Raw genomic sequence first — 23,444 nt, forward strand, 5'->3', positions numbered from 1 at the left:
TTCATATCTCTGTACTGTGGGGGAAGGTATTGTGGGCCTGATCCCATCCCACTCTGTGACAAGATCTATGCACTATATGCAGCATAGGCAAGAGCGTTAACGCAAAAAGCAAAAGCCCCTAGGGAAAACGCTGCCACAAGCAAACCGCAGATCTTGGTAATAACGAAGTGCGTTAGCACAGTGCTAATTATGATACTGTTTACTTTGGCTCCTTATAAGGCTTTATTAACAATGCTTGAGTGATAAAAATTAAGGAAATGTATCATTTGACTTGAATGATAAAAAACTATATAAGATTGGTATTATAGGGGCAGGGTAGAGAGAGACCAGGGGGGCACCTGCGTGTGACCATCTCTGTCTCCCTCTCCCTGCATGCTTGTATTCAAATAAAAAGGACCTCAGACTGTTTGAACCAAACAGATGGTGTGACTCGTTTTCCACAACAGTACCAAAACCAAAGCAATATTTAAATATTGTTTCTTTTACCAGAAAGTATATTGATTTTACTACGTTTATTGACGTACCTAGAGAGTTTTATTCCTGTTGCTCTATTGGATCGCTCCTAATGCATCCTGAGGGTCACTTAACTTCTCAAATTGTATTTCTTTAGCCATAAGAATACATAAGTAACTAGTAACCATAAGACAACTTCTACACATGCCTATTAAAAGATATGATAGGACACAGAATTATCACCAGGCAATATAATTGCACTGCTGTTGGTGCTGTCCCCAATTCCTGGGGAAACTGCTGATCTTAAATTTTCTGCTTTTAGTACCACTGCAAAATCTTGAATATTGAGTCACAAGATGCTTATGGGGCATGATGGTAATCAATTTAAATATCAAAATGTAAGAAATACTGGTGCAAACAATGTGGAACACCACCGGGTGCTAAAAAGATGCATAGCAAGAGTGGAATATTACTGTACTTGATAAGCACCTTGCAATACCTCAAATGATCTATTCAGCATGTCCTGTTATATACACTGAGTAACCAGGTTAGTGAATGCATACAGTATTTGTTGCACCAGAATGGCCCACTGCTGGGTTGTTTTTGTGTAACTTTAACTAAAAATTAACCAAGCGTAGGACTTAAATTCATTAATACAGTAAGTTCTTTAGTTGTAATTGCTTCAGTTATAACAGTAATACTATATTCTGTTTTGTTTCTCGAATGCTACTACACTAATATATTTCAGAACTGTTACTTCTGAAGTTACTTCATGCAGATTTCATATCTTATTTTTTACAAGAGTGAGTGCGCTTAAAAAGGAAGCATTTAGCTCACGATGATAAAAATGCCTCATCACAGTATTACATACTAAGACCCCATTTACCAAGTGCTGGCACACGCAGGTGTCTGAAATGCTACAATCATTTCCCTACACTTAAAAGGGGAGATAAGTGTGGTAACTCGGCATAGGGTGTGGACTGGAATACATAGGGTTCTGCCTGATTTTTCATGGGGCAGAGATGTCCTATGGAGCCTGCTGTAGTCAGCACAACTTAGAGCACCCTTTTTGCTGCTCTGAATTACGCTGGGGGCTGTTTTGTCTCATGGTTAGCCAAGGATCAGGGGAAGCATAAATATGGAGTAGCGCCACCTTTACTTCTCCTCATACTCAGCACAGCTCAGGATTGAGCCTAATACAATGATAAATTAAATGTTTCCTTTTAAAAGTCCCTCGTATTTATAAATATTATACAAGTACATTTCTTAACATTTCCCCTTCTCCAGTCCCCATAGCAACACATTAATGATTGCTGGCACATATGAGTGAAAAGTACTCAGACACTATGGTGATGAGCACAATATAAGTACCTAGGTAGAAAGAGGTACTCAACTTAAAATTGTATGTGTTCATGCAAAAAAACTTCGTTAAGTGAATGAAAGTTAAGTTGAAAAGTCAAGCACTTAAATGTTAGGATTTGAAAGATTTGTGGTTGTCCACACAATCTTAATTCTTCCCCCTTGTCCATCCATTCTGAGCAATGTGTGAGGCACATTTACTTCTTTTTAAGTGTAGCTACTTTAAATACTTTAATTGGCTTTCCTGCAACAGAAAAGGGTATATGGACACAGGAAGGGGAGGACAGAGAGGTTTATTAATTTTCATGGAATTTAATGTTTCTAAAAGTAACATTGCGTTTCTTCACCTAGGTGGTGTAAAGGTTTCCCTCTGTTCAATAAAATGTAGTGTTAGACTGCATATTTCAGCATTTCTAAGGTTTCTAGAGCCACACTGTTGTTGCACGGTAGTTACGCAGAGAGTCAAACACACAGGAAGCTTTGTGGCTTGTTTTGTACAATCAGGGTTATTCAATAGCAGTTTTTGAGTTTGACAAATCCACTCCCAGGATCTGAAGGTTATATTAACACCTAAGCCTGTGACTTTTCTTTTCTAAAGCAGCCGTGGATTAGAATCCAAATACCATTCCAGCAGAGAGAAATCCCAGAGGAATAGCATTTTTCATGCGGGTTTAGTTTGTGGTTTTCTATAAATCTTATCAGTTTCTCCATTTAAAAGTCAGCCAAAGCTATCAGGAGTGCTGACTACTTTCAATTTCACCTGCAGATGACGTTCATAACAACTTATATAGTGCCTTTCTCCAAAAGGCTCCCAAAGTACTGTAGGATCCATCTACGCAGAGCACAACTGAAATGCAACCATCCCCAGGGTAGATAGCAGCAACCAGGAAGATAGCACAGTAGCGTAGTACACAACACAGGGAGCAAGGGTGGGGAGGTTTTACCCCAGTAGAAATCCTTGCCCTTGTGACAAGTGCCATGGCATCTTTGATGCCAAGGCAGAACAGACTTTGGTTTGTAAGCCCTCATCTAAAAAACCCACAGGCATCAAACTGGAGCTCATTTTATAAAGGATGCGTAGCTGGGCTGATCCTACCATGAGACAAATCTGTGATTCAAGCAAGGCTAGGTATTTCTTAGCTGATCCTCAGACAACCCTGCTAGTGGGTGCTTCTGACTCACAAGTTCTGAGATGAGGAAATTTTCAAGATATCAGCCATGCCAAAAGCCAAACCTGGATGCCAGCTTCATTCCTGGGGTTCTTTCTTCTGGAGAATAAATCCCTTCAACCACTTAAGTTATTAGAGGATGAAAATATATTGAAGTCAGTGAAATTACACTGGTGTGTAAAAGCCATGTAAATGAGGAAAGAATCAGGTCCAACACATTTCCCATTTTCAATTATTGTTGCAGGGTTTTTTTCAAGAGAGAGATGGCACAAAACTGGCTGGTAGCTCTTAATGTGTAGTATGTGCTTTGCTGAATTTCAGAAAATCTAGTTGTAAAATGACAGCTATGACCAGATGGAAAGCTGTTTGTGCATATGAAATACGTATTAGGAAATGGTATTAAGTTTTTATCTATATTGTTAATTTCAGATGCACTGTGCATGCATTTATAGCTATAATTGCCTAGTCCGATGTCTTGTCCTAAATATTTATTGTTATATTGCTATTAACATTCTCAAGATATATTATACTCAAATTAGTATTTTCTGTATTAAATAAATGAACTCCTAAGGAAACCAAAAATACCTTTTAAAGTATTAAAATAAAATCCCATATTTACATTGCGAACACTTAAATACAAATGGAAAATTCCTTCATGGCTGCATGGTGTCAACCACAATTTTTTTATGCTCGAAGTCCAAATTCAAACATTTTCACATATACATTTAGTTATATCTCTAGTTAACAAATTTAACCTATGTCTACTTGTTGAAGACAGGAATATATCACACTATACAATCTGAATATTGCATAACAGATTACTGTCAAAAATATTACCGTACATATGAATACCAACACTGCAGGGTATTTTGTAAAATGAGAAAAATCATGAATGTTAAAATATTGGCTTGTAAACAAATTAGATCCCTAAGGCTCTAGTCTGACCACCCCTGAATGACAGAAACAGGTTAGTGTGAATTTGCTCCCTCATTTTATTCATTCATTAAGTAAATATCAGAGTGTAATTAGATGGACTGATAGTATGTACAAGGGGTGATGGGAGCACAGATTATGTAAAATACTAATATTTACCAGACGAGATTTTATTTTCTGCTCTTTTCAAGCAAGCTACTCTTCAGATATGTCAAGCACAAGTCAGACCTGCCGTCATAGGTGCTGGAACTAGGGATGCTGCCGCACCCTCTGCCTTTAAGTGATTTCCATTATATACAGGGTTTACAGTTTGGTTCAATGGCTCTCAGCACCCCTACTATACAAATTGTTCCAGCACCCCTGCCTGTCATAGGCATCTGTAAGTAGCTATTACAATTCAGGTTGTCTCAAGCTAAAAGAACTAGAAGTTCAAAATGATACAAAATCGCAGCTTCTACATTTTGATAGTATAGCTTTCAAAGTGCCTAAATAATCTCATTAAAGGAAACTCTCTAAAGTCTGCAAGGCTCTTGTTGCTGTCACGAGTATTGCAAATATTTTTTAGTCAGCTGAATGAATGAATATTAAACTGTGAACTGCTCTCTATAGCAAACATGAGAATATATCTTATAATTTCATCCTTTACTTAGCTTGTAAAAATATTAAATTTTGTGATGATTACCTACAAAGATATAAATCATGAAGCTTGTTTTCTGCCCATTAGAAGATGTGCTGTCCTATTCTAGACCCTCAACTACAGCAAAAATTAATTCCCTGAGACAAATTCATCCTTGGTGCACTTCTGCTGGCTTCATTCGGGGATGAATTTACACCTTTGTATAAAAGCAAATCTTTTCAATGAACTAGCCCGATTTTAGGAGGCATCTGTGACATCAAGGTGGGTTTTTGGTTAAGCAATAACACTTTCCTTTTGAAAATAAAAATAATTTAGAGGCAAATCCTTTTCTCCCCGGTTTATTGTGTGCATCTTTTGCCCATCACTTAGCAAGCTGAGGCCTTGATCTGCAATTTGTTCTGTTCTGATGGACAGACGCTTGCTTCCATGGCTTCAGTGTAGGTTCAGGGGTCTACTGGTACGGAGCTCGCAGCAGGGTCAGGGCCTTGCTCTGTAACTAATGCACTTGTCACAAAATTGTGACTACAGACATTCAGCTAATTCAGTACCTGATGATTATTATTGGTAGTAGTTATTCACATATTTTCTGGAAGCATTTTTTAACTTCTGTGAAAACTACCTGTCTCGGGCTACGTCTTCACTGCAGCTACAGGTGTGATTTGTAGCTCATGTAGATGAACCTGTACTAGGTGTAATCTAGCTTGATTACTAAAAATAGCAGTGAGGATGCGCAGGCCTGCATGACCTCATCTAGGTGCATTGTTTTTGTGCAGTCCATGCTGAAGCCCGCACTGCCACGTCAGTGCTATTGTGAGCTAGCTATATTAAAACTAAGGTGGGTATGTATCGTAGAAGTAGCCTTAGTAAGGTTGTGTTTGTACGAACATAGGAGTTGTAAATTTGTCATTCACACACAGTCGGCTCATAGAAAATAGAAGTGAAAGAGAACTCAGCTCAGGATTGTCCCTTACAGTATATTTTCCAGTACCATATTCAGTCTAGTTTTACATGTCCTAAACAATGGGGTTTCCATTATTTATTTAAAATTTTTTAGTTTTGTTTGATGCATAGAGTAAAATCTCTCATGTAGTCTCACACTGAATATTTGTAGTATCGTGGAAAATTAGCCATATTATCACGGTTAAATAAATCTTTAATGTTAAGTAGATTCATGACATGGTAATATAAATGAATATATATACACATACAGATATAAATCTATAAATTAGTTTGCTTATACAAAAAGAATTGTTAAACATCAGAATCAGTTTGTTGTACACATAGGAGTAAAGTGCATGCAAATAGCAGGGCCTAATTTTGCACTAGTTGACACCCCTTTCACTCAGCTCAGAGGATCTCAGGATTGGGTCCAATGTATTTTCATGAGACAGAGTCAGCACAATAATTGACCCATCACCCTTAACAACAAAAAGTCATTACTCTGTTTTATCTTAGATTTGATTAAGTTGTCATATGTACCAAGTGCTTCTAAAGTTTGATTTATGCTGCAACTGCTTAAGCTATTTTAAAAAATAAGAGCACCAAATATACACTGCACAACAAAAACAAAGTTGTTGTTGTTTATGTAAATACTAGAGGGTTTGGAATTTGCTCTCCAAAACATTCATATAGGTGGATTCTGAAACATTGCAGTCTTATCTGTTTTCCGTAACACCAAATTATAGCTGCAATTATGTTATATCCAAACAATCATGTAGTAAACCTTATTATACTGGTTGCTAACACAGGCATTTGTTTGGCATTGTTACTGCAAGTTACCAGTTCAGCGCTTAATTTTACTACTACAGCACAATTAAGTTGGTTCATGTGAAACACCACAAAGAAGGGTGCATTGCGTCCCTACTAACTGTAAATATATAAGCTGTTTGCTCTCGTTATTATCATATAAACATATCTCAAATGGTTGTTCTCACTAGAAAAGTAACATTTGTATTAATTTTGGAGAAAAGTGTAATGAAGGCAAAGGGAAATATCATGTTATATGTGAGCAATGTGTACTGTGATTTATTTTTGATGGTCTTTCTAGAGAGAGGTTTTCTTTGTTTGTTTTAAAGCTATTACCACAAAAAGCATGTTTGTCACCTGAAATTTTAGTTTAAAACACCATGGTGTCCTGAGAGTGCAAAAATGGGCTATTGGTGACACAGGGGTTAATAGCACAGTTATTAGGAGACAGTGCAACATCATTTATACAGCAAAAAGGCACATTTCCTGGAACTCAGAAAAACCATCATTGCTTAGGTGCACATAAGAGAGCAGAAAATGTACTGTTGGGAACTTTTAGAAATAGTTAGGGCTTTGGGAGCTGCAGAGCTGGAGCATGGGTCGGAGGCAGTGCTCAGAGCTGCCTGGGCGTACCTCTGCCTAGAAGCTGAGGGGGGATGTGTTGCCGCATCTGGGGAGCCACGCGGAGCCAAGTAGGGAGACTGCCAGCCCCGCAACCCTCACCGCTGAGCACAAGCAGGGGTCCTGGGCTGCTCCCCCCAGAGCACCTGCGGCATCCCTCGGACCGCCCCCCCTCCCGAACACCCTCGGGAGGCCCCCCTAAGATTTAGTCAGGGGTATATAGTACAAGACAGGTCACGGCCGTGAATTTTTGTTTATTGCCTGTGACCTGTCCATGACTTTTACAAAAAATGCCCGTGACTAAAATGTGGCCTTAATCATGTGGCATTTGTGAGTAGGACATTGCTTAGAATCAAGGCTTTGTCACATGATAATCTGTAATCATTTGTATGAAAGCCTGCTGATGGACTGAATTGCATATTATTTTTTAATTAATCTGTATAAGGAGCTAGATGTTTAAGATAATTTTAAACTCATACACATTCCTGAGTGTATTTTATTCATAAAATCAACTGCCTTGGCTCCCTTCTTTTATCGCTTGTAAAGTACTGTACATGCTTCCTCATCTTTAGTCATATACCAGTGTCTTCTGATCTACCTATTCCTAATTCATATGTTGAATATATATCATATGAAAGGTTTCTACTTCCGCTTGTCTGAACCTAAACTTCAAGTTCACAAGAAATCTGGTAACTAATTAGCCTAATGAATTAAATTCTGCTCTTCAGAAACCCCTTTTCTGTATTTACATGTATTTACATTTTACATTTGATTATATGAATGCTAGGCAGGCAGGCCCATTGAGTGTAACAAACAATGAATCCCTCATTTTAAGAAGCCTCATCAGTTTAAACTGAACTGAACTGGCAGGTTTTCTAAGTTGCTCTTTTAGATTGAGTGCTGCATTATATTGTTTATACAGTATGATAAGGAGATGTGCTAGACTAACACCGTATCCTTGTGGCTTTTCCCGTGGGCCTACATGCAAATGAGATGTTTCTCTCTCAAGGCTATCCTAGTGAGCAGTTTTAATACATATATTATGTGTTGTGCCCTCCTCCCTCACATAGTTTATACTTAACCGATTTCAGATTGTTCTATATTTAAGTTTTTGGCAAGTGGTGGTTGTCTGTAAGCTTCTGAGTCAGTTTCCTAGCTGGAGCTTGGCCTTGGAGTTAATAAAGTGTTAGAAATAACTCTTGCCAGTTAGCAGAGTCACTAGCAGTTTTTCTATCCTTCTAGTCCAACCTGAAACTCAAATTTTTACTGCCTGCCCTTTGGTGGAGCAGGTTGGTAAACAATGTATTTAGTCTCATCCCAGTGCAACAGAAAGAGTTTACCCATCTCTGCACTGTTACATCTCATTTTACCCAGCACCATTCGTCATCCTGAGTTTGTGTCTAGTACACCAGAGTTCAGCTAGTGGCCTGCAAGGCCTTAAATTGTGACCTGTGAAGGCGACTATATAAGGAAGAAAACTTGTATTTGGTTGTGAATTGAAATATATTTTTAAGCTGAATTGTTTGAATCAACCCCATCACTTTAGGCCAGTGGGTCTCAAAGCCAGTCTGCTGTTTATTCAGGGAAAGCCCCTGGTGGGCCGGGCCAGTTTGTTTAGCTGCCGCGTCCGCAGGTTCGCCGCTCCCACTGGCCGCGGTTCACTGCTCCAGGCCAATGGGGGCTGTGGGAAGCGGCACGGGCCGAGGGATGTGCTGGCCGCCGCTTCCTGCAGCCCCTATTGGCCTGGAGGCAGTGGGAACCATGATCGGCTGAACGTGCGGACGCAGCAGGTAAACAAACCGGCCCGGCCCGCCAGGGGCTTTCCCTGAACAAGCGGTGGACCAGCTTTCAGAACCACTGCTTTAGGGGATGCCACAGAGATATTATCTCCCCAACTGCCTCCCACTGCTTCCCTTGGAGCCCCAGAGCAAATCAAATGTAATCTAGGAGTGCGCTGAACAGCTTCTGTTCCTTCCCTGCTGCAGCTGCTTATGAGCTGCCCCAGCTGGCTGCCTGTTGCATAACATGGAGACAAAAGAGAGTAGCTCCGGTTGCTCCCTTTCCCTTTTCCCTGCTGGGCCAAGGAAGGCCAATGGAGAGCAGGACAGGAGCAAGACTGGTTCTGCCAGAGCCTACAGCAGCGTCTATCAAAAAATGGCTCCTCTCACCCGGGCAGCCACCTAAGACAGCCCAGGAGAGGGGATAAAATGGAGAAGCTGAGAACCAGCAACCAATTATGGCTCCTTAATTCTGTGCCCCAGCCCAAGTTAGAGCAGCTCCCAAATGGCTCTAAGTTGCACCACTTGCTAATGGTCACCTTGGGGATAATGCACCATCTGAGGATAGTAGGAATCCAGCAATGAACAGTGAGGAGAGGGATATAGAAGCAGGCTATGCCAGCAACATACCTGCGAGAGGATACCCCTTGGTGTGGAAATACCATGCAGGGGAATTGTGGGTAGTTTCTACTCATCTTTCTCTTTCTGTTCAGCACAGAGGGAGCTGAATAGGTCAGAGAAGCTGTGCCAAAGCATTGATTGTGGTCCTTAGACCTTTTTGAAATATGGTTGGCCCTCAGACTGAAAAGGTTGGACATCTCTAGTTCAGTTTCTAGTCTATACAAAGGCTATATGTAATATGGCACCTCAGCATTTGGATGGATGTTCTGATTGTAGGCATCACATTTAATTTTTAGTATCCAGCCTACAACCTTTGAGCTTTAAAATCCTTCACGGTTTGGAGGCGATTAAAATGCCACCATTGGTGCTTCTTGCTAACACATTTAACTTTATTGAAATGCAAAATCTTTATAGAAAACACCTCCAGCTTGGATAAAACCACAGCCTGACCTGCAGAGACAGATGTTCTTTCTTACTGGCAAACTTCAACCTGGGATCTGAGAGTTACCTGGGATCTGAGAGCTAGGGGTTTTCTTTCTTATGCATCATCCTCGGCAGTGAAGGCTTTCTGCAAATCAGTCCAGGCCTTCAGTTACACCTGTACAACATCATTGTCTTCAGTGGCTTTTTGTACTGGTGTAAATGATTGAAATTCTGTAGACAGTTCTGTTGGTTATGCACAAGAAAGAGTAGAATCCAACTCACTATTCCCTACCTGTCTGTGTTGGTTCTGCAGTGCTAATGGTAGCAAAGATTACTATACTTTTGTCTCTAAAGCCCACAGGGAGCCTAACTATTGAATAAGGATGTGCAGTTTTTACCTTGCAAAAAGAAAAGGAGTACTTGTGGCACCTTAGAGACTAACCAATTTATTTGAGCATGAGCTTTCGTGAGCTACAGCTCACTTCATCGGATGCATACCGTGGAAACTGCAGCAGACTTTATATACACACAGAGATCATGAAACAAAACCTCCTCCCACCCCACTGTCCTGCTGGTAATAGCTTATCTAAAGTGATCATCAAGTTGGGCCATTTCCAGCACAGATCCAGGTTTTCTCACCCTCCACCCCCCCACACACAAACTCATTCTCCTGCTGGTAATAGCCCATCCAAAGTGACAACTCTCTACACAATATGCATGATAATCAAGGTGGGCCATTTCCTGCACAAATCCAGGTTCTCTCACCCCCTCACCCCCCTCCAAAAACCACACACACAAACTCACTATCCTGCTGGTAATAGCTCATCCAAAGTGACCACTCTCCCTGGGAGAGTGGTCACTTTGGATGAGCTATTACCAGCAGAGAGTGGTCACTTTGGATGAGCTATTACCAGCAGGATAGTGAGTTTGTGTGTGTGTTTTTTGGAGGGGGGTGAGATTATCATGCACATTGTAGGGAGAGTGGTCACTTTGGATGAGCTATTACCAGCAGGATAGTGAGTTTGTGTGTGTGGTTTTTGGAGGGGGGTGAGGGGGTGAGAGAACCTGGATTTGTGCAGGAAATGGCCCACCTTGATTATCATGCACATTGTGTAGAGAGTTGTCACTTTGGATGGGCTATTACCAGCAGGAGAGTGAGTTTGTGTGTGGGGGGGGGTGGAGGGTGAGAAAACCTGGATTTGTGCTGGAAATGGCCCAACTTGATGATCACTTTAGATAAGCTATTACCAGCAGGACAGTGGGGTGGGAGGAGGTATTGTTTCATGATCTCTGTGTGTATATAAAGTCTGCTGCAGTTTCCATGGTATGCATCCGATGAAGTGAGCTGTAGCTCACGAAAGCTCATGCTCAAATAAATTGGTTAGTCTCTAAGGTGCCACAAGTACTCCTTTTCCTTTTGCGAATACAGACTAACACGGCTGTTACTCTGAAACCAGTTTTTACCTTGACACTTTTCAGAGTAGAAGTGTACAGACATTTTACTGTATTAATAATAAGTGTAATTTGTTAAATTTTGTTAAATTTCGTAATTTATAATTATTTCATATTTAACTATTTCCTTTATTTTGGGTCAAACCAGTTGTTCACACTGATTTTCTGAGATAAATGGTTGCTCTTTGACACTCTTCATGTGCCTCATACTTTAGATGTGCTCCATGTAATCTCTTGAAAATAAACCAGTTAGGCAATCATTTCACAGAACATTATCATTTGTGTTTTTCTAGAGTTCACTTGAAGCAGAAGCCAATGACCAGCTATCTCCTCACGCACAAAATGCACAGAAGTATTTGTCTAGATCATTATTGTCTTCGGACAGGCAAGGCCTGGATCTTCCCAACCCTGCAAAATGTACTAGAAAAGATACTCGGAAAACATCTAATGCCTCAATCTCTAATTCAAGTGTCAGTGCTTCAAGTCCACAAAGAAAATACTATGGAGTTTCATACAGTTCTTCTGCTGAAAGCGTTGTGAACATCAGTCCTTCTCACAAGCATCAGGATACTGAATCCAAAGTGTACAGCGGGGATCTCCTAGATAGGCACTCTGACCACTTTACTGACAGCCATCAACCATTCACTCCACGCACCTTAAAATCAGATGCTAAATCCTTCCTGTCACAGTACAGATATTACACTCCTCCTAAAATAAAAAGGAAGGACCCCCCCAAACAGCAGGTGGAAGCAGAAACACAAACTGATTTGAGCAGGTACAGAGACTAAAATATAATTTTAAAATAGTGTTATTTAAGTGTTAATCATGTCAGGATCTTCATAAAGCTACATACTGCATTGAAGTCTTCTCCCATCTATACAGGTGCAAATCCAGCATAATTTAATTGAAATCACTACAACTCTTTCAGATCTATCGCTAGTGTAAATTAGAGCAGAATTTGGTCGCTTGTGTTAAAGAACCCTCCAAAGACCTGTTCCAGTCTGTATCATAGACTGTGGACATGATTCTCTACTCCCTTTTAATTTGTGTCACTATTTACAGCTATGCATTCTGGATTTCAAATGCTACCAGATCCAAATGGTAGTATTCTACATGCACTTTGCACTGATGTCAATACCAACACAAGGTACAAGAAAGTGGAGACTCATTCCTCATGTATCTGTTCTCCTCCCTGCTCTTGCTGTTTTTTACACTGGCTTTCTTTCTGTGTTCTCTGACAGTTTTACACATGAGCCTTCCCTTCTGCAGCTCCTGCAGTCTATATAGAGAGTACTGTGGTGCCTCCCTAATTGACTCTCCATCCCTTTTTGAAATCTCAGCCAGAATGCCTTTTTCCCCTTGAATAAATACATCTCTTAATGCCTCTTTTTTTTTCTTTTTTAAGATATGTGATTCTATTTTTAGTTGAAACATTTTAAGATACAGTTTGTGTGAACATTTTATACAAGATAAACTTGCTTTTTCTTGCACCGTGCTGCTGCTTGGAGCAGTGGACATGTTAATGCAGGAGAAGGCAATTTTATTTTGTATAAAATGTTCACATAGGCTGAATTTTTGTTGTTAGATTTTTCCTTCTAAAGTATGTTTCTTATAGTCTTAGGGACCTTAGTCACCTCAGGGCCTACATCCCTAATGCTCCTTTCTCTTGTCTGAGCTATCTATCCTGCCTAGGGTTTTTACCATGTCCATCAGCATAGTCTCCGTGCACCTGTAAATGAGAGAGATACTGTGCATGTGCATGTTTTGAGGAAACAGTGGATAGAGTATCACCACTGTGGGGCCAATATGCAAGATGCTGAATGGGCTCCATTCCCACTGAAGTCAATGGGAGCTCAGGCGGCTCAGCACCCCGTAGCATCAGGACTGAAATCCATACTATTGGATTGCAAGTGGCAAGTGCAGCACCCCTGAAAGCACTTGACTCTAAAGTAGGAGACAGAGGAACAGCCGTGTTAGTCTGTATTCGCAAAAAGAAAAGGAGTACTTGTGGCACCTTAGAGACTAACCAATAAATTGGTTAGTCTCTAAGGTGCCACAAGTACTCCTTTTCTTTTTGCTAAAGTAGGAGAATTGTTTTCCAAAATCTTGGGAATATTGAGGTAGGAAGAGCTCAGCCTCTGTCAGCTTCCTAGGTTATTCAAGTAGGGTTCCAGATCTGGAACCAGGGCTTGCCTGGTGGATGTAATGAAATGATTGAACAAAACATTTGCAAGAAACTCTGTGAGCTTTTCCTCCTTCCTTTACCTCTGTTAATGTCATCTCTTCCTTTTGATATAGTTTGTGACTAAAGTAATATGGTCTAATGGCAAATATACTCACCACAGATAAAATGCTAAAACACCTTTAGACATTAAAATTCGGGAAAGATTGTCCTTTTTTATAGACAGATAGATAGATCACTTAGATGAAATTTCCATTGATACCTAGAGGAGAATAGGCATTTTAATGTATATTTAAAATAAATACCTGTGCCCCTTTCTTCAATATGCCTTTTTGCTGCAGATGGAAAAGATAAAGTTTGGCTGTTTTAAATAGTTCTATTAAGACATTTGGAATCAAATATCTTTTGCTCTAATACATGAACCACTGCTGATTGAGTCTGATCATTTAAACAAAGATCAGGATTCCCAATATCATTTGATTTATGCTTCTTACCACAAGTCTTTCATAACCCTTTTTGAGAATGTCAGTTACTTTCTACTTTTAATTCTTTTTTCCTTAGCAGTTGAAGTTTATGTGACATATTTAAGTTAATTTCATGCTCACAAAGGGTGGTATATTGGCCAAACTGGACGCTCAAACCCTCGTTTTATTAAAAACACAGGCAGTAGCAGTGCAAGCATCTCCTGTACTCTACCCTATACTTGGAGGTGATTGGTCTTTGTTTATTTTATTCCATATATTTTGGAATTTAGAAGACTGCAGTTGTAGTAATTTACCACGTTTCATATTTGTACTATTGACTTGCTGTGTGTAGGTTACATAATGGCCCCATTGCATTTTATATTAATTTTTTGGGTAGTCTCCACTCCCAATCCCAGACAGTTATTCTGAATATTTTGCTATGCAGTCAGCAGATTAATTTGGATGATCTGGATATGACTTTATTACCTTAAATATTGCCATAATTGAAAATTGACTCTTAGTTTCATTATGAGAGTCAAAGCTATAGCAAAGATTTTCAAAGATGTCTAAAGGCTTTGAATGCCCAATACCCTTTAAAATTGATGGGAATCAGGTGTCTAGATCTTGTAGGTGGCTTTGAAAATCTCTGTCCATCCATATAGAAAACAGCTGTTTCGACTATGAGGCATGTATATTCTGAGAGATCTGTCTAATATTTTTTTTAAACTTCGTAGTTTTCAATCTGACGCCAGAGAACCTGAGAGAAAAGATGCTACCATACTGCAGAAGATCATAACACAGGTAATACAAACAATATCTCTATCAATCACTGAGGTGTTTTGGTTATATGCTCTACCATGCAGAGAACCCATATTTTATCTTTGCCACTACAGTGTAAAACTGAATTAAATTTCATATTCTAGATGGGTGACAGATTAATTTGGTGGTTGTCAAGCTACTAGTTCCAAAGGAATGAGCTGGAATGATAAGAAAGAATATGGAAAATTGAAATAGATTCTGAAAAACTAGTTTTTTTAAAACCTATGTGTAGTATGTGACATTTACAGGTAAGCACACGTAAATATACACACATGAAATTGAGATACAGATACGAATGCAGACACTTGGCCCAGTATCATTAAACATGAGACTGTACACTTGAAGTTGGTGCGGTATTGTAGGTAGGCAGATAGATAGCTCATAGGTCCACAACATAATGTATGGAATTTTTGTACACATGGAATACAGTCCTAGAACTTTTGGAGTGGGATTTGAAAACCAGAGCCAGATCTTTAGTGACTTTTATTTTAAATACTATAGCTCAAAAATGGCATTGTTTCTAAGCTGGAATGTAGCAGCCCATTAAACAATAGTGTGGACTTCGGGCTTATGGGGAATCTTTTGGGGGAAAGAATAAAAAATCAATTATTTTCTTGAAAAAAATGACTTAAGAATCATGCACAGGAGAATTTGTTTGGAGATGGATTCTGTAAGGATTTTTAGCACTCGTGCTTGAATGTATGTTTGAGAGCTGGACAGACACATGAACCTGAATATTAAGAGGGAGCCTTTATATGCTGTTCGGTTAGGGAAGTAAAAAGAACTTGTGAGAAACCACTCACTTCCTGAATATGTAGTAAAGAAGCTTCTGGTACTTCAGAAATAAAAATAATTCCTGCTGTAGTCCAAAATGGAATCTTGAGAGCCATCTCTTAGTATGGACTTTATTGATACCAGTTGTTTGAATCAGATAGATCTGTACCCCATCTTCTTCTTCGAGTGCTTACTCATGTTGATTCCATTCTAGGTGTGTGTGCGCTCACGTGCACACTTGTAGGAGATTTTTCCCTTTAGCCTCTCATGCTAGCCCACCGGATGATTTTAAGGAGCACCAATCTCTGCTCCGAAGGATGGCCACGAACTTAGGCCTAGAGGTGGAGGAGATGGTGGCACAATCGGACACCTTGTTTAATGTGCTCTCCGCATCAACCCCTGCACATGTCACGCTTCTGGTGCACGATGGGGTCCTAAAGATTGCCAAAGCCCTCTGGCAAACACTTCTCATGAGCAACTCCTCCCTCAGGAGGTTGACAACCACCTGCAGTTGGGGGCAATGGAAGAGGTCCCTCAGGAAATGAGGGGGAAAGGGTTTTATTCCTGCTATTTTTTTAATCCTGAAAGCAAAAGGGGGCATAAGACACATTCTGGACCTGCGGCAACTGAACAAATATCTCAGAAAGTTGAAGTTCTGCATGGTCTCCCTGGCCTCCATCATTCCCTCCCTGGATTCGGGAGACTGGTATGCCACACTCAACTTGAAAGATGCTTATTTTCATATTTCCATCTTCCAGTGACTCAGACAGTTCCTCTGTTTTATGATGCTGCCCTTTGGCCCCTTGTCGGCTACACGGGTATTCACAAAATGCCTGGCTCCAGTAGCCGCTTACCTGAGACGTTGAGGGGTCCAGATCTATCCTTATATCGACGATTGTCTCATCAAGGGCAGATTACGGGGTCAAGTGCAGAGGAGTCTCGATCTGGTGCGTTCTACCTGTCATGACCTGGGCCTATTAGTAAATGAAAATAAATTGATCCTTGTACCACTGCAACGGATAGAATTCATAGGGGTGGTCCTTGACCCCACACAGGCCAGAGTATTTCTTCTGGAGGCCCATTTCTAAGCTATGTCAGACTTGAACTCCCATATAAGGGTCCACCCACTCATCACCACCCACACCTGCCTGAGGTTGTTAGGCCACATGGCAGCTTTTACTTACATGGTCTACCATGCTGGCTCCATCTCCTGCGCTGCAAGCATGGCTGGTGTCAGTCTACACTCCCAAAAGGCATGATCTAGACCTGGTAGTCAGGGTGCCAAACCACATTCGGTTGTCACTGGAATAATGATTGGACACCGAATCGGTGTTGGAGGGGGTTCCTTCGCGGCCCTGTCCTAGTTGCTGACCTTGGTTTCCAATGCCTTGGACCTGGGCTGGGAAGCCCACTTGAGCGAGCTCAGCACACAAGGCTGCTGGTTGCGGGACGATCGCTCTCTCCACATAAATGTCAGGGAGCTCAGAGCGGTTCATTTGGCCTGCCAGATTTTCCAGTCCCACTTGAAAGGCAGAGTGGTACAAGTCCTGACAGACAACACCACCGTGAAATTTTTATATCAACAAACAAAGTGGAGCCAGGTCGACAGCCCTTTGCCAGGAAGCCCTATGGCTCTGGGACTTCTGTGTGCAGCATGCCATTCATTTTGTGGTTGTGCACCTCCTGGGGACCTGGAATGTATTAGCAGATCGCCTCAGCAGACACTTCTTGTCTCACCATGAGTGGTCACTTCATCTGGAGGTGGTCAGCATGATCTTCCAAAGGAGGGAAACTGCCCAAGTGGACTTGTTTGCTTCTCGTCAGAACAGGAAATGCCATGTGTTCTGCTTGATTTGAGGGATCGACAGAGGCTCCCTGTCAGACGACTTTTTACCCCCATGGTCGGGGGCCCTGATGTACTCCTTCCCATCAGTGCCGTTAGTCCTCATGATGATCAAACAGGACAGGGTGAAGGTAATCCTAATAGCCCCGGCATGGCATCACCAGCACTGGTTCGGCACGCTGCCGGACCTGTCGGTGGTGGTCCCACTGCAGCTGCCTCTCTGGCCAGATCTGCTGTCCCAGAACCATGGCAATCTTCTGCACCTGAACCTGGCAGCGCTGCACCTGACTGCTTGGCTGCTGCATGGTTAAATGTGGAAGTGCGGGAGTGCTTGGGCCATGTCCAGCAGGTACTGTTGGGCAGCAGGAAGCCTGGGGCTGGGTTTCGGCTTTGGCCCCTCCACCCCCCACCCAGGGCAGCAGGGCTGGGATGTGCTCAGGCCTCAGTCCCCCTTCTGGGGTCCTGCAGTAATTTTTGTTGTCAGAAGGGGGTTGCGGTGCGATGAAGTTTGAGAACCTCTGCACCACACTATTAAATATACTCTTGACAGTCATAGGAGATTTTACAATGATTGTGATTAGTTGGTGCTTAGTTTTGTCTTTTATACTAACAAATCTCTTTGTCAGGCTCTGCTGCCCTTACTCATATTGAATAATACCTTACTCTACAAGTAGTGCCATTGATTTCAGTAGGACTTTGAAGAGTAAGGTACTGCTCAGCATGATCAAGGGAGGCAGATTCTGTCCCTCAGCTAATATTTTTCAGATAAAATATGTAGCTTCTGACAGTAATTGCAATAGCACAGAAATGTCTATCAGAGGAGCATTTTTAGTAATTTTTGAATGCGCACTATTGATTTGTGATGATAAGTGGCTTCAGCTCTGAAGATATTTTGTCTTAACATTTTCCCTTTCTGCTCATTTTTGTCTTGAAGAGTATAACCTGGAACTATTTGGTAACTGTTCTTCAAATAGCTTCCAAATTTTGGACCTCATTTTATAGCTTGTACACAGACACTTATTCCTTAAACCAATAATCCTGTCAACGTTAATAGAACTACTCACATGAGTAGGGACTTCTGACTAAGGGTCAAAGGATTGGACCCTTAACATCTCAGATTATGAATGAAGCACATAGTTCTGTTTATGCTTGGGGGATATTTGCTGCTTTATACCTTCCCTGAAAATGACAGAGTGGCTGCATCTGAACTGGGTAGAAATTGGTTCAGACAAAGCTTTAATAATTAGGTAGCTCCCCTCCAGTCCAGCTGAGTACTATGTATTCATATGGCAACATCTGTCACATCAGGCTTTTTTCTTTTTTTTTCTTTTTTTTGCTGTTGAAAGAGTGACAGTCAGTAATGGAGCATTAATGGCCTTTTCTGAGTGTTGTCGTTTAAAATGCAGGCAGCAGACAACTTTACCATCTCTCTGTTTGTGTGAGTGCCTGAAGTGAGGGGGGATGGTCTGATGGCTAGTGCAATGGAACTCAGCAGGGCTAGATTTTACTCCCACCTCTACCAGTGACACATCTTGTGTAGTTAGGTAAGTCATTTTGGCCTGATTTTCAGAGGAGGTGAGTACCCACAGCTCCCTTGGATTCAGCTGGAGATTTAGGTGTTTAGCCTATGTTCAAATTATGCCATTAACCTCCAGGTGCCTTAATGTACTGTTAATATTGACCTCAGAAAGGTGTTGTGAGGTTTTATTAACATTTGTAAGTACTCTGAGATCCTTGAATAAAAGATGCTGTATGCTTATAATATTATAGCAAAAGATTATTAAGAACTTAGTTTTAAAACTAATGTTAATAGATTAGCTGAATCATATGCAGATGATAAAATTTTAACAAAATTCTCCCCCTGGTCTTATAAGCTGGAATTTCCTAATGACTATGTGCTTGGCACAAACCTCCTGTCCCCCCATGCTACTGACTAACCGTGTTCTGATCCTTGTTTTGCTATGTAGTGTTGCACCAATAATAAAGATGTTATCTCTGTGTTTGTAGGCTGAAGTCACGTCTGCTCCAGATGAGTCTGAGAGAAGGATGGATGCTTTTCAGTACTCCTTGCCAAGGTGCCTGATCTGCAGAAGGAAATATTTCAAACATTCTTTATTGCTTGCCTTACACTAGTTATTAGGCTCATTGGCCATCATTGCCATTTCTGTCCGTGAGCCCTGTTTTATAGCAAGTTTTTGGAGATTAATGACTTTGTGCATAGATCAGGAAGCAATATTCACATTTTCCTTTTGATAAAATTCCAACATGAAGCCAATAAAGTGAGATACATGTGAAATAAGTGAAGAAAACTTTATATACTGTAGCATCTCTTAATATGTAGATCACTGTGTTCTTGCATCCAAATTTCCTGTGCTTATTTGAGCAAGAGTTTCCATTAGCCAGGAGTGAGTATGACAGAGTCAACACAGCTAATAACTCCTTAGACACACTAGAACTAAGATCAGAATTTACAAGCTATTTATTTTGTTAGGTTGGTGGTGATGGTGTAATTGATGCATTGCCATAGTCATGCATGAATAAATACCTTTCAAGGGAAAAAAGATCCCCAATATCTAATAATCTAAATTACCCATGAAGCAAGGCCATATACTGAATAGGTTCTTACCTCCATGTAGCAGTAACTGGTGATATTAAGTTAGACTGATGATGGTACCCAGGCTTTCACTTTTTTGTTCATGACTACCTTTTCTCCTCCCTTTTTACAATCCCTCCCACCTGTGCTTCAGCTACGTTGTAATGCTAACTATGCCCAAGATAGCAGACTGCCTCCTATGAGACTGCAGTGCTTTTATGTGTCCTGTTACCACGGCCTACCCCACCGTCTACACTAAACATCCACACTGCCAGCTGAGCCCATCGCTAACTATTCCTGGTAATCCACCTGTTGTCTGCCACAGAGGCTAAAAATAAATACTAAGTCTCATCTGAAGACAAAGCACAAGTGTGTTTTATATTCAGTTCACGCTATATTGCTATAGCAGATATCGCAGATATAGATATAGGTAAAACATCAGGATAAAATAGATTTAGTGTGTGATGTTTTCTGTAACGTAAGAGCCAGTGATAGGCAAACTATAAATCAGTGAGTCAATCAAAGCTCTACTTCTGAAATATTTTCCACTGGAAATCTAGGAAATATTGTAAATTTTACAGTGCTAAATGGCCTTTCTGGTTCTTGTCTAACAGTTTCTACCTGAAAGACAAAACAGAAATCGATCTAGTTTTCAAGTTCAGAAAGAGGTCATTAAGATGGAACTGATCTTTTGAGCCACCTCAAATTATCATTATGTTTACACCACCTGTATACAGATGCATTAGGAACCTCATAGAACAGATAGATAAGCTCTGGGCTCCCAAATGTTTGCAGTCTAGAATTTAGACACAAGATAAGTTATGAGGGATATGCAAACAAGAGGGCATGGGGTAGGGTTAGGTAGAGTCACATAAATAAGATGCAGAGACTCCGTTCATTTGTGTACACTTCTTGATGAACTTCGAGACTATAATTTAATATGATAGGTATCTCACTTCTTGGTAGAAGTGTATGTGTCTCTAGAAGAGATTTAAAAGAGGCAAGAGTGGTGGATTGGTGGGCAGTCTCTGGGACAGGGTTCCAAGCATATGGGGCTAGGGCTGCCTGAATTTTGGGCGGGGGGGCACATAGTTTTGTTTGACTGAAAATGCATTTATCAGTGAATAAACTATTTGCAAATTGGTTTAGAAATTTAGCTATATTTGTTAGAGATTTTTTTTAAAGGGTAGAAAACACCTGAAAACTTAATGAAACAAAACAATGGAAGAATGTTGTTTTGGGTCGAATTAAATGTTTAGTTTGACCCAAAACAAAAGTTTGTTCGGGTTTTTCTGTATCTGTCAAACCAAAAAATCAATTAGTTGCTCAGCTCCATATATAGTGGTATAGAAGAAGTCATGGAGATGTTTGTATGACAAGAAATTAAATAATAGTCTCCTTTCTGTGCCAAGATGATATGTGAGTGCAGTGTGATTATTTGCATGAGTAAGAATTACATGCACCATATTAAATGTTCTATTAGAAGCATTAAATGGATTATAGAATGCTGTACTGCCATGATGGAGACCCAGGCTCACGTATAACATTGGGACTTTCTTTTCAGTCTGAGGGATACCTCAATGATACCTTCCATCTTTGGAGTAAGTGTTCTGACTGTCCCAGTATTAGAGTTTTGATGGAATAATAATACTCCTGAAGGAAGCTCTCATCTGCCTTGAAGTTAAGAAGTGGAGTTTGCCCCTGGAGCAGGGGATTGTTTTCTATAGAGATGAAATGGATAAAGGATGTTAGTGACATTCCCATAACTCTCACTGGTATAGCTAACCGAATTATTACCACAGGGGTTCGGTGTTCTTTGGCAGACGCTTTGGGGTGAGGGCATCTCATGATTGTGGGTTGCTACAGAAAGAGAGTGAAATGCAGGGAATTGGAGATTTCTAGGAAATTGCCTAATGCTATTTTTTTTAATATCTATTTTTCTGATTAGCATGACATCCATGTATTCTATGGAATCCTCAGCAATGAGAAAAATCCAGGCTGAGTAAGTATATGTTTTCTTCTCTCTTTTACTGGGTGAAACAGTAAAATGGAAACAAATTTAAAGTTCCTTTTAAGTTTTTACAAATATAAATTTAAGTTTCACTAAAAGGCATCTAGAGGCAGAAAGGCATCCTTTTAAAATTGGAAGTCAAATCCTACTGAGGAAAATAGAAAGGAGCATAAACTCTAGCAAGACAAATATGGAAGTATAATTAGGCAGGCCAAAAAAGAATTTGAAGAGCAAATAGTAAAAGACACAAAAACTAACAGCAAAAAAATGTTTAAGTACATCAGGAGCAGCAAGCCTGCCAAACAATCAGTGGGGCCACTAGATGATCAGGATGCTGAAGGATCACTCAGGGAAGATAAAACCATTGCAAAGAAGCTAAATGAATTCTTTGCATCTGTCTTCACTGCAGAGGATATGAGGGAGATTTCCACACCTGAGCCATTCTCTTAAGTGACAGATCTGAGGAACTGTTCTAGACTAAGGTGTCAGTAGAGGGTGTTTTGGAACATATTGATAAATTAAACAGTAATAAGTCATCAAGGCTAGATGGTATTAACCCAGAGTTCTGAAGGAACTCCAATAAGAAATTGCTGAACTACTGACAGTGGTATATAGCCTATTGCTTGAATCAGTCATTGTACCAGATGACTGGAGGATAGCTAATGTAATGCTGATTTTTTTAAAAGGCTCCAAAGATGATCCTAACAAGTACGGGCCAGGAAGCCTAACTTCAATACCAAGCAAATTAGTTGAAACTATAGTAAAGAACAGAATTATGAGAAATATAGATGAACATGATCTATTGGGGAAGAGTCAAAAGGAAATCATGCCACAACAGTCTATTAGAATTCTTTGAGCAAGCATGTGGACAAGGGTGATCCAGTTGATACAGCATACTTAGACATTCAGAAAGCCTTTGACAGGTCCCACGTCAAAGGCTCTTAAAGTAAGCAGACATGGGATAAGATGGAAGGTCCTTTCATGGATCAGTAACTGGTTAAAAGATTGGAAACAAAGGCCAGGAATAAATTGTCAGATTTTACAATGGAAGGAGATAAATAGCGGGGTCCTCCAGAGATTTGTACTGGGATCAGTGCTGTTCAGCATGTTCATAAATGATGTGGAAAGGGGGTAACCAGTTAAGTGGCAAAATTTGCAAATGATACAGAATTACTCAAGGTAGTTAAGACCAAAGCTGACTGTGAAGAGTTACAAAGGGATCTCACAAAACTGGATGACTGGGTGTCAAAATGGCAAATGAAATCAATGTTAAGTGCAAAGTAATGCACATTGGAAAACATAATTCTAATTGTACATACAAAATATTGGGGTCTAAATTAGCTGTTTCTAGTCAGAAAAGAGACCTTGCAGTAATCATGGATAGTTTTCTGAATTCATCTGCTCAGCTGTGCAGCTATAGTCAAAAAAGTTAACAGAATGTTAGGAACCATTAGGAAAGGGACAGAGACAAGACAGAAAATATCATAATTCCACTATATAAATCCATGGTAAACCCACACTTTGAACACTGCATGTAGTTCTGGTCGTCTCATCTCAAAAAAGATA

General features: G+C 40.4%; 1 protein-coding gene across 6 annotated transcripts in view; it reads left to right on the forward strand.

The window, feature by feature from the left end:
• Positions 1 to 23,444, forward strand: part of SPATA7 (spermatogenesis associated 7) — a 77,307-nt gene that overhangs the window by 46,513 nt on the left and 7,350 nt on the right. For all 6 annotated transcript variants that reach the window (XM_073349369.1, XM_073349366.1, XM_073349368.1 and 3 more), the window contains 4 exons: positions 11,486 to 11,967; positions 14,573 to 14,639; positions 19,282 to 19,349; positions 21,816 to 21,869. In XM_073349369.1, the coding sequence (XP_073205470.1) occupies positions 11,486 to 11,967; positions 14,573 to 14,639; positions 19,282 to 19,349; positions 21,816 to 21,869 (671 nt within the window). The remainder of the gene's footprint in view (positions 1 to 11,485; positions 11,968 to 14,572; positions 14,640 to 19,281; positions 19,350 to 21,815; positions 21,870 to 23,444) is intronic.

This window comes from Lepidochelys kempii, chromosome 6 (assembly GCF_965140285.1).
Source record: "Lepidochelys kempii isolate rLepKem1 chromosome 6, rLepKem1.hap1, whole genome shotgun sequence".
NCBI classification, from domain to species: Eukaryota; Metazoa; Chordata; order Testudines; family Cheloniidae; genus Lepidochelys; species Lepidochelys kempii.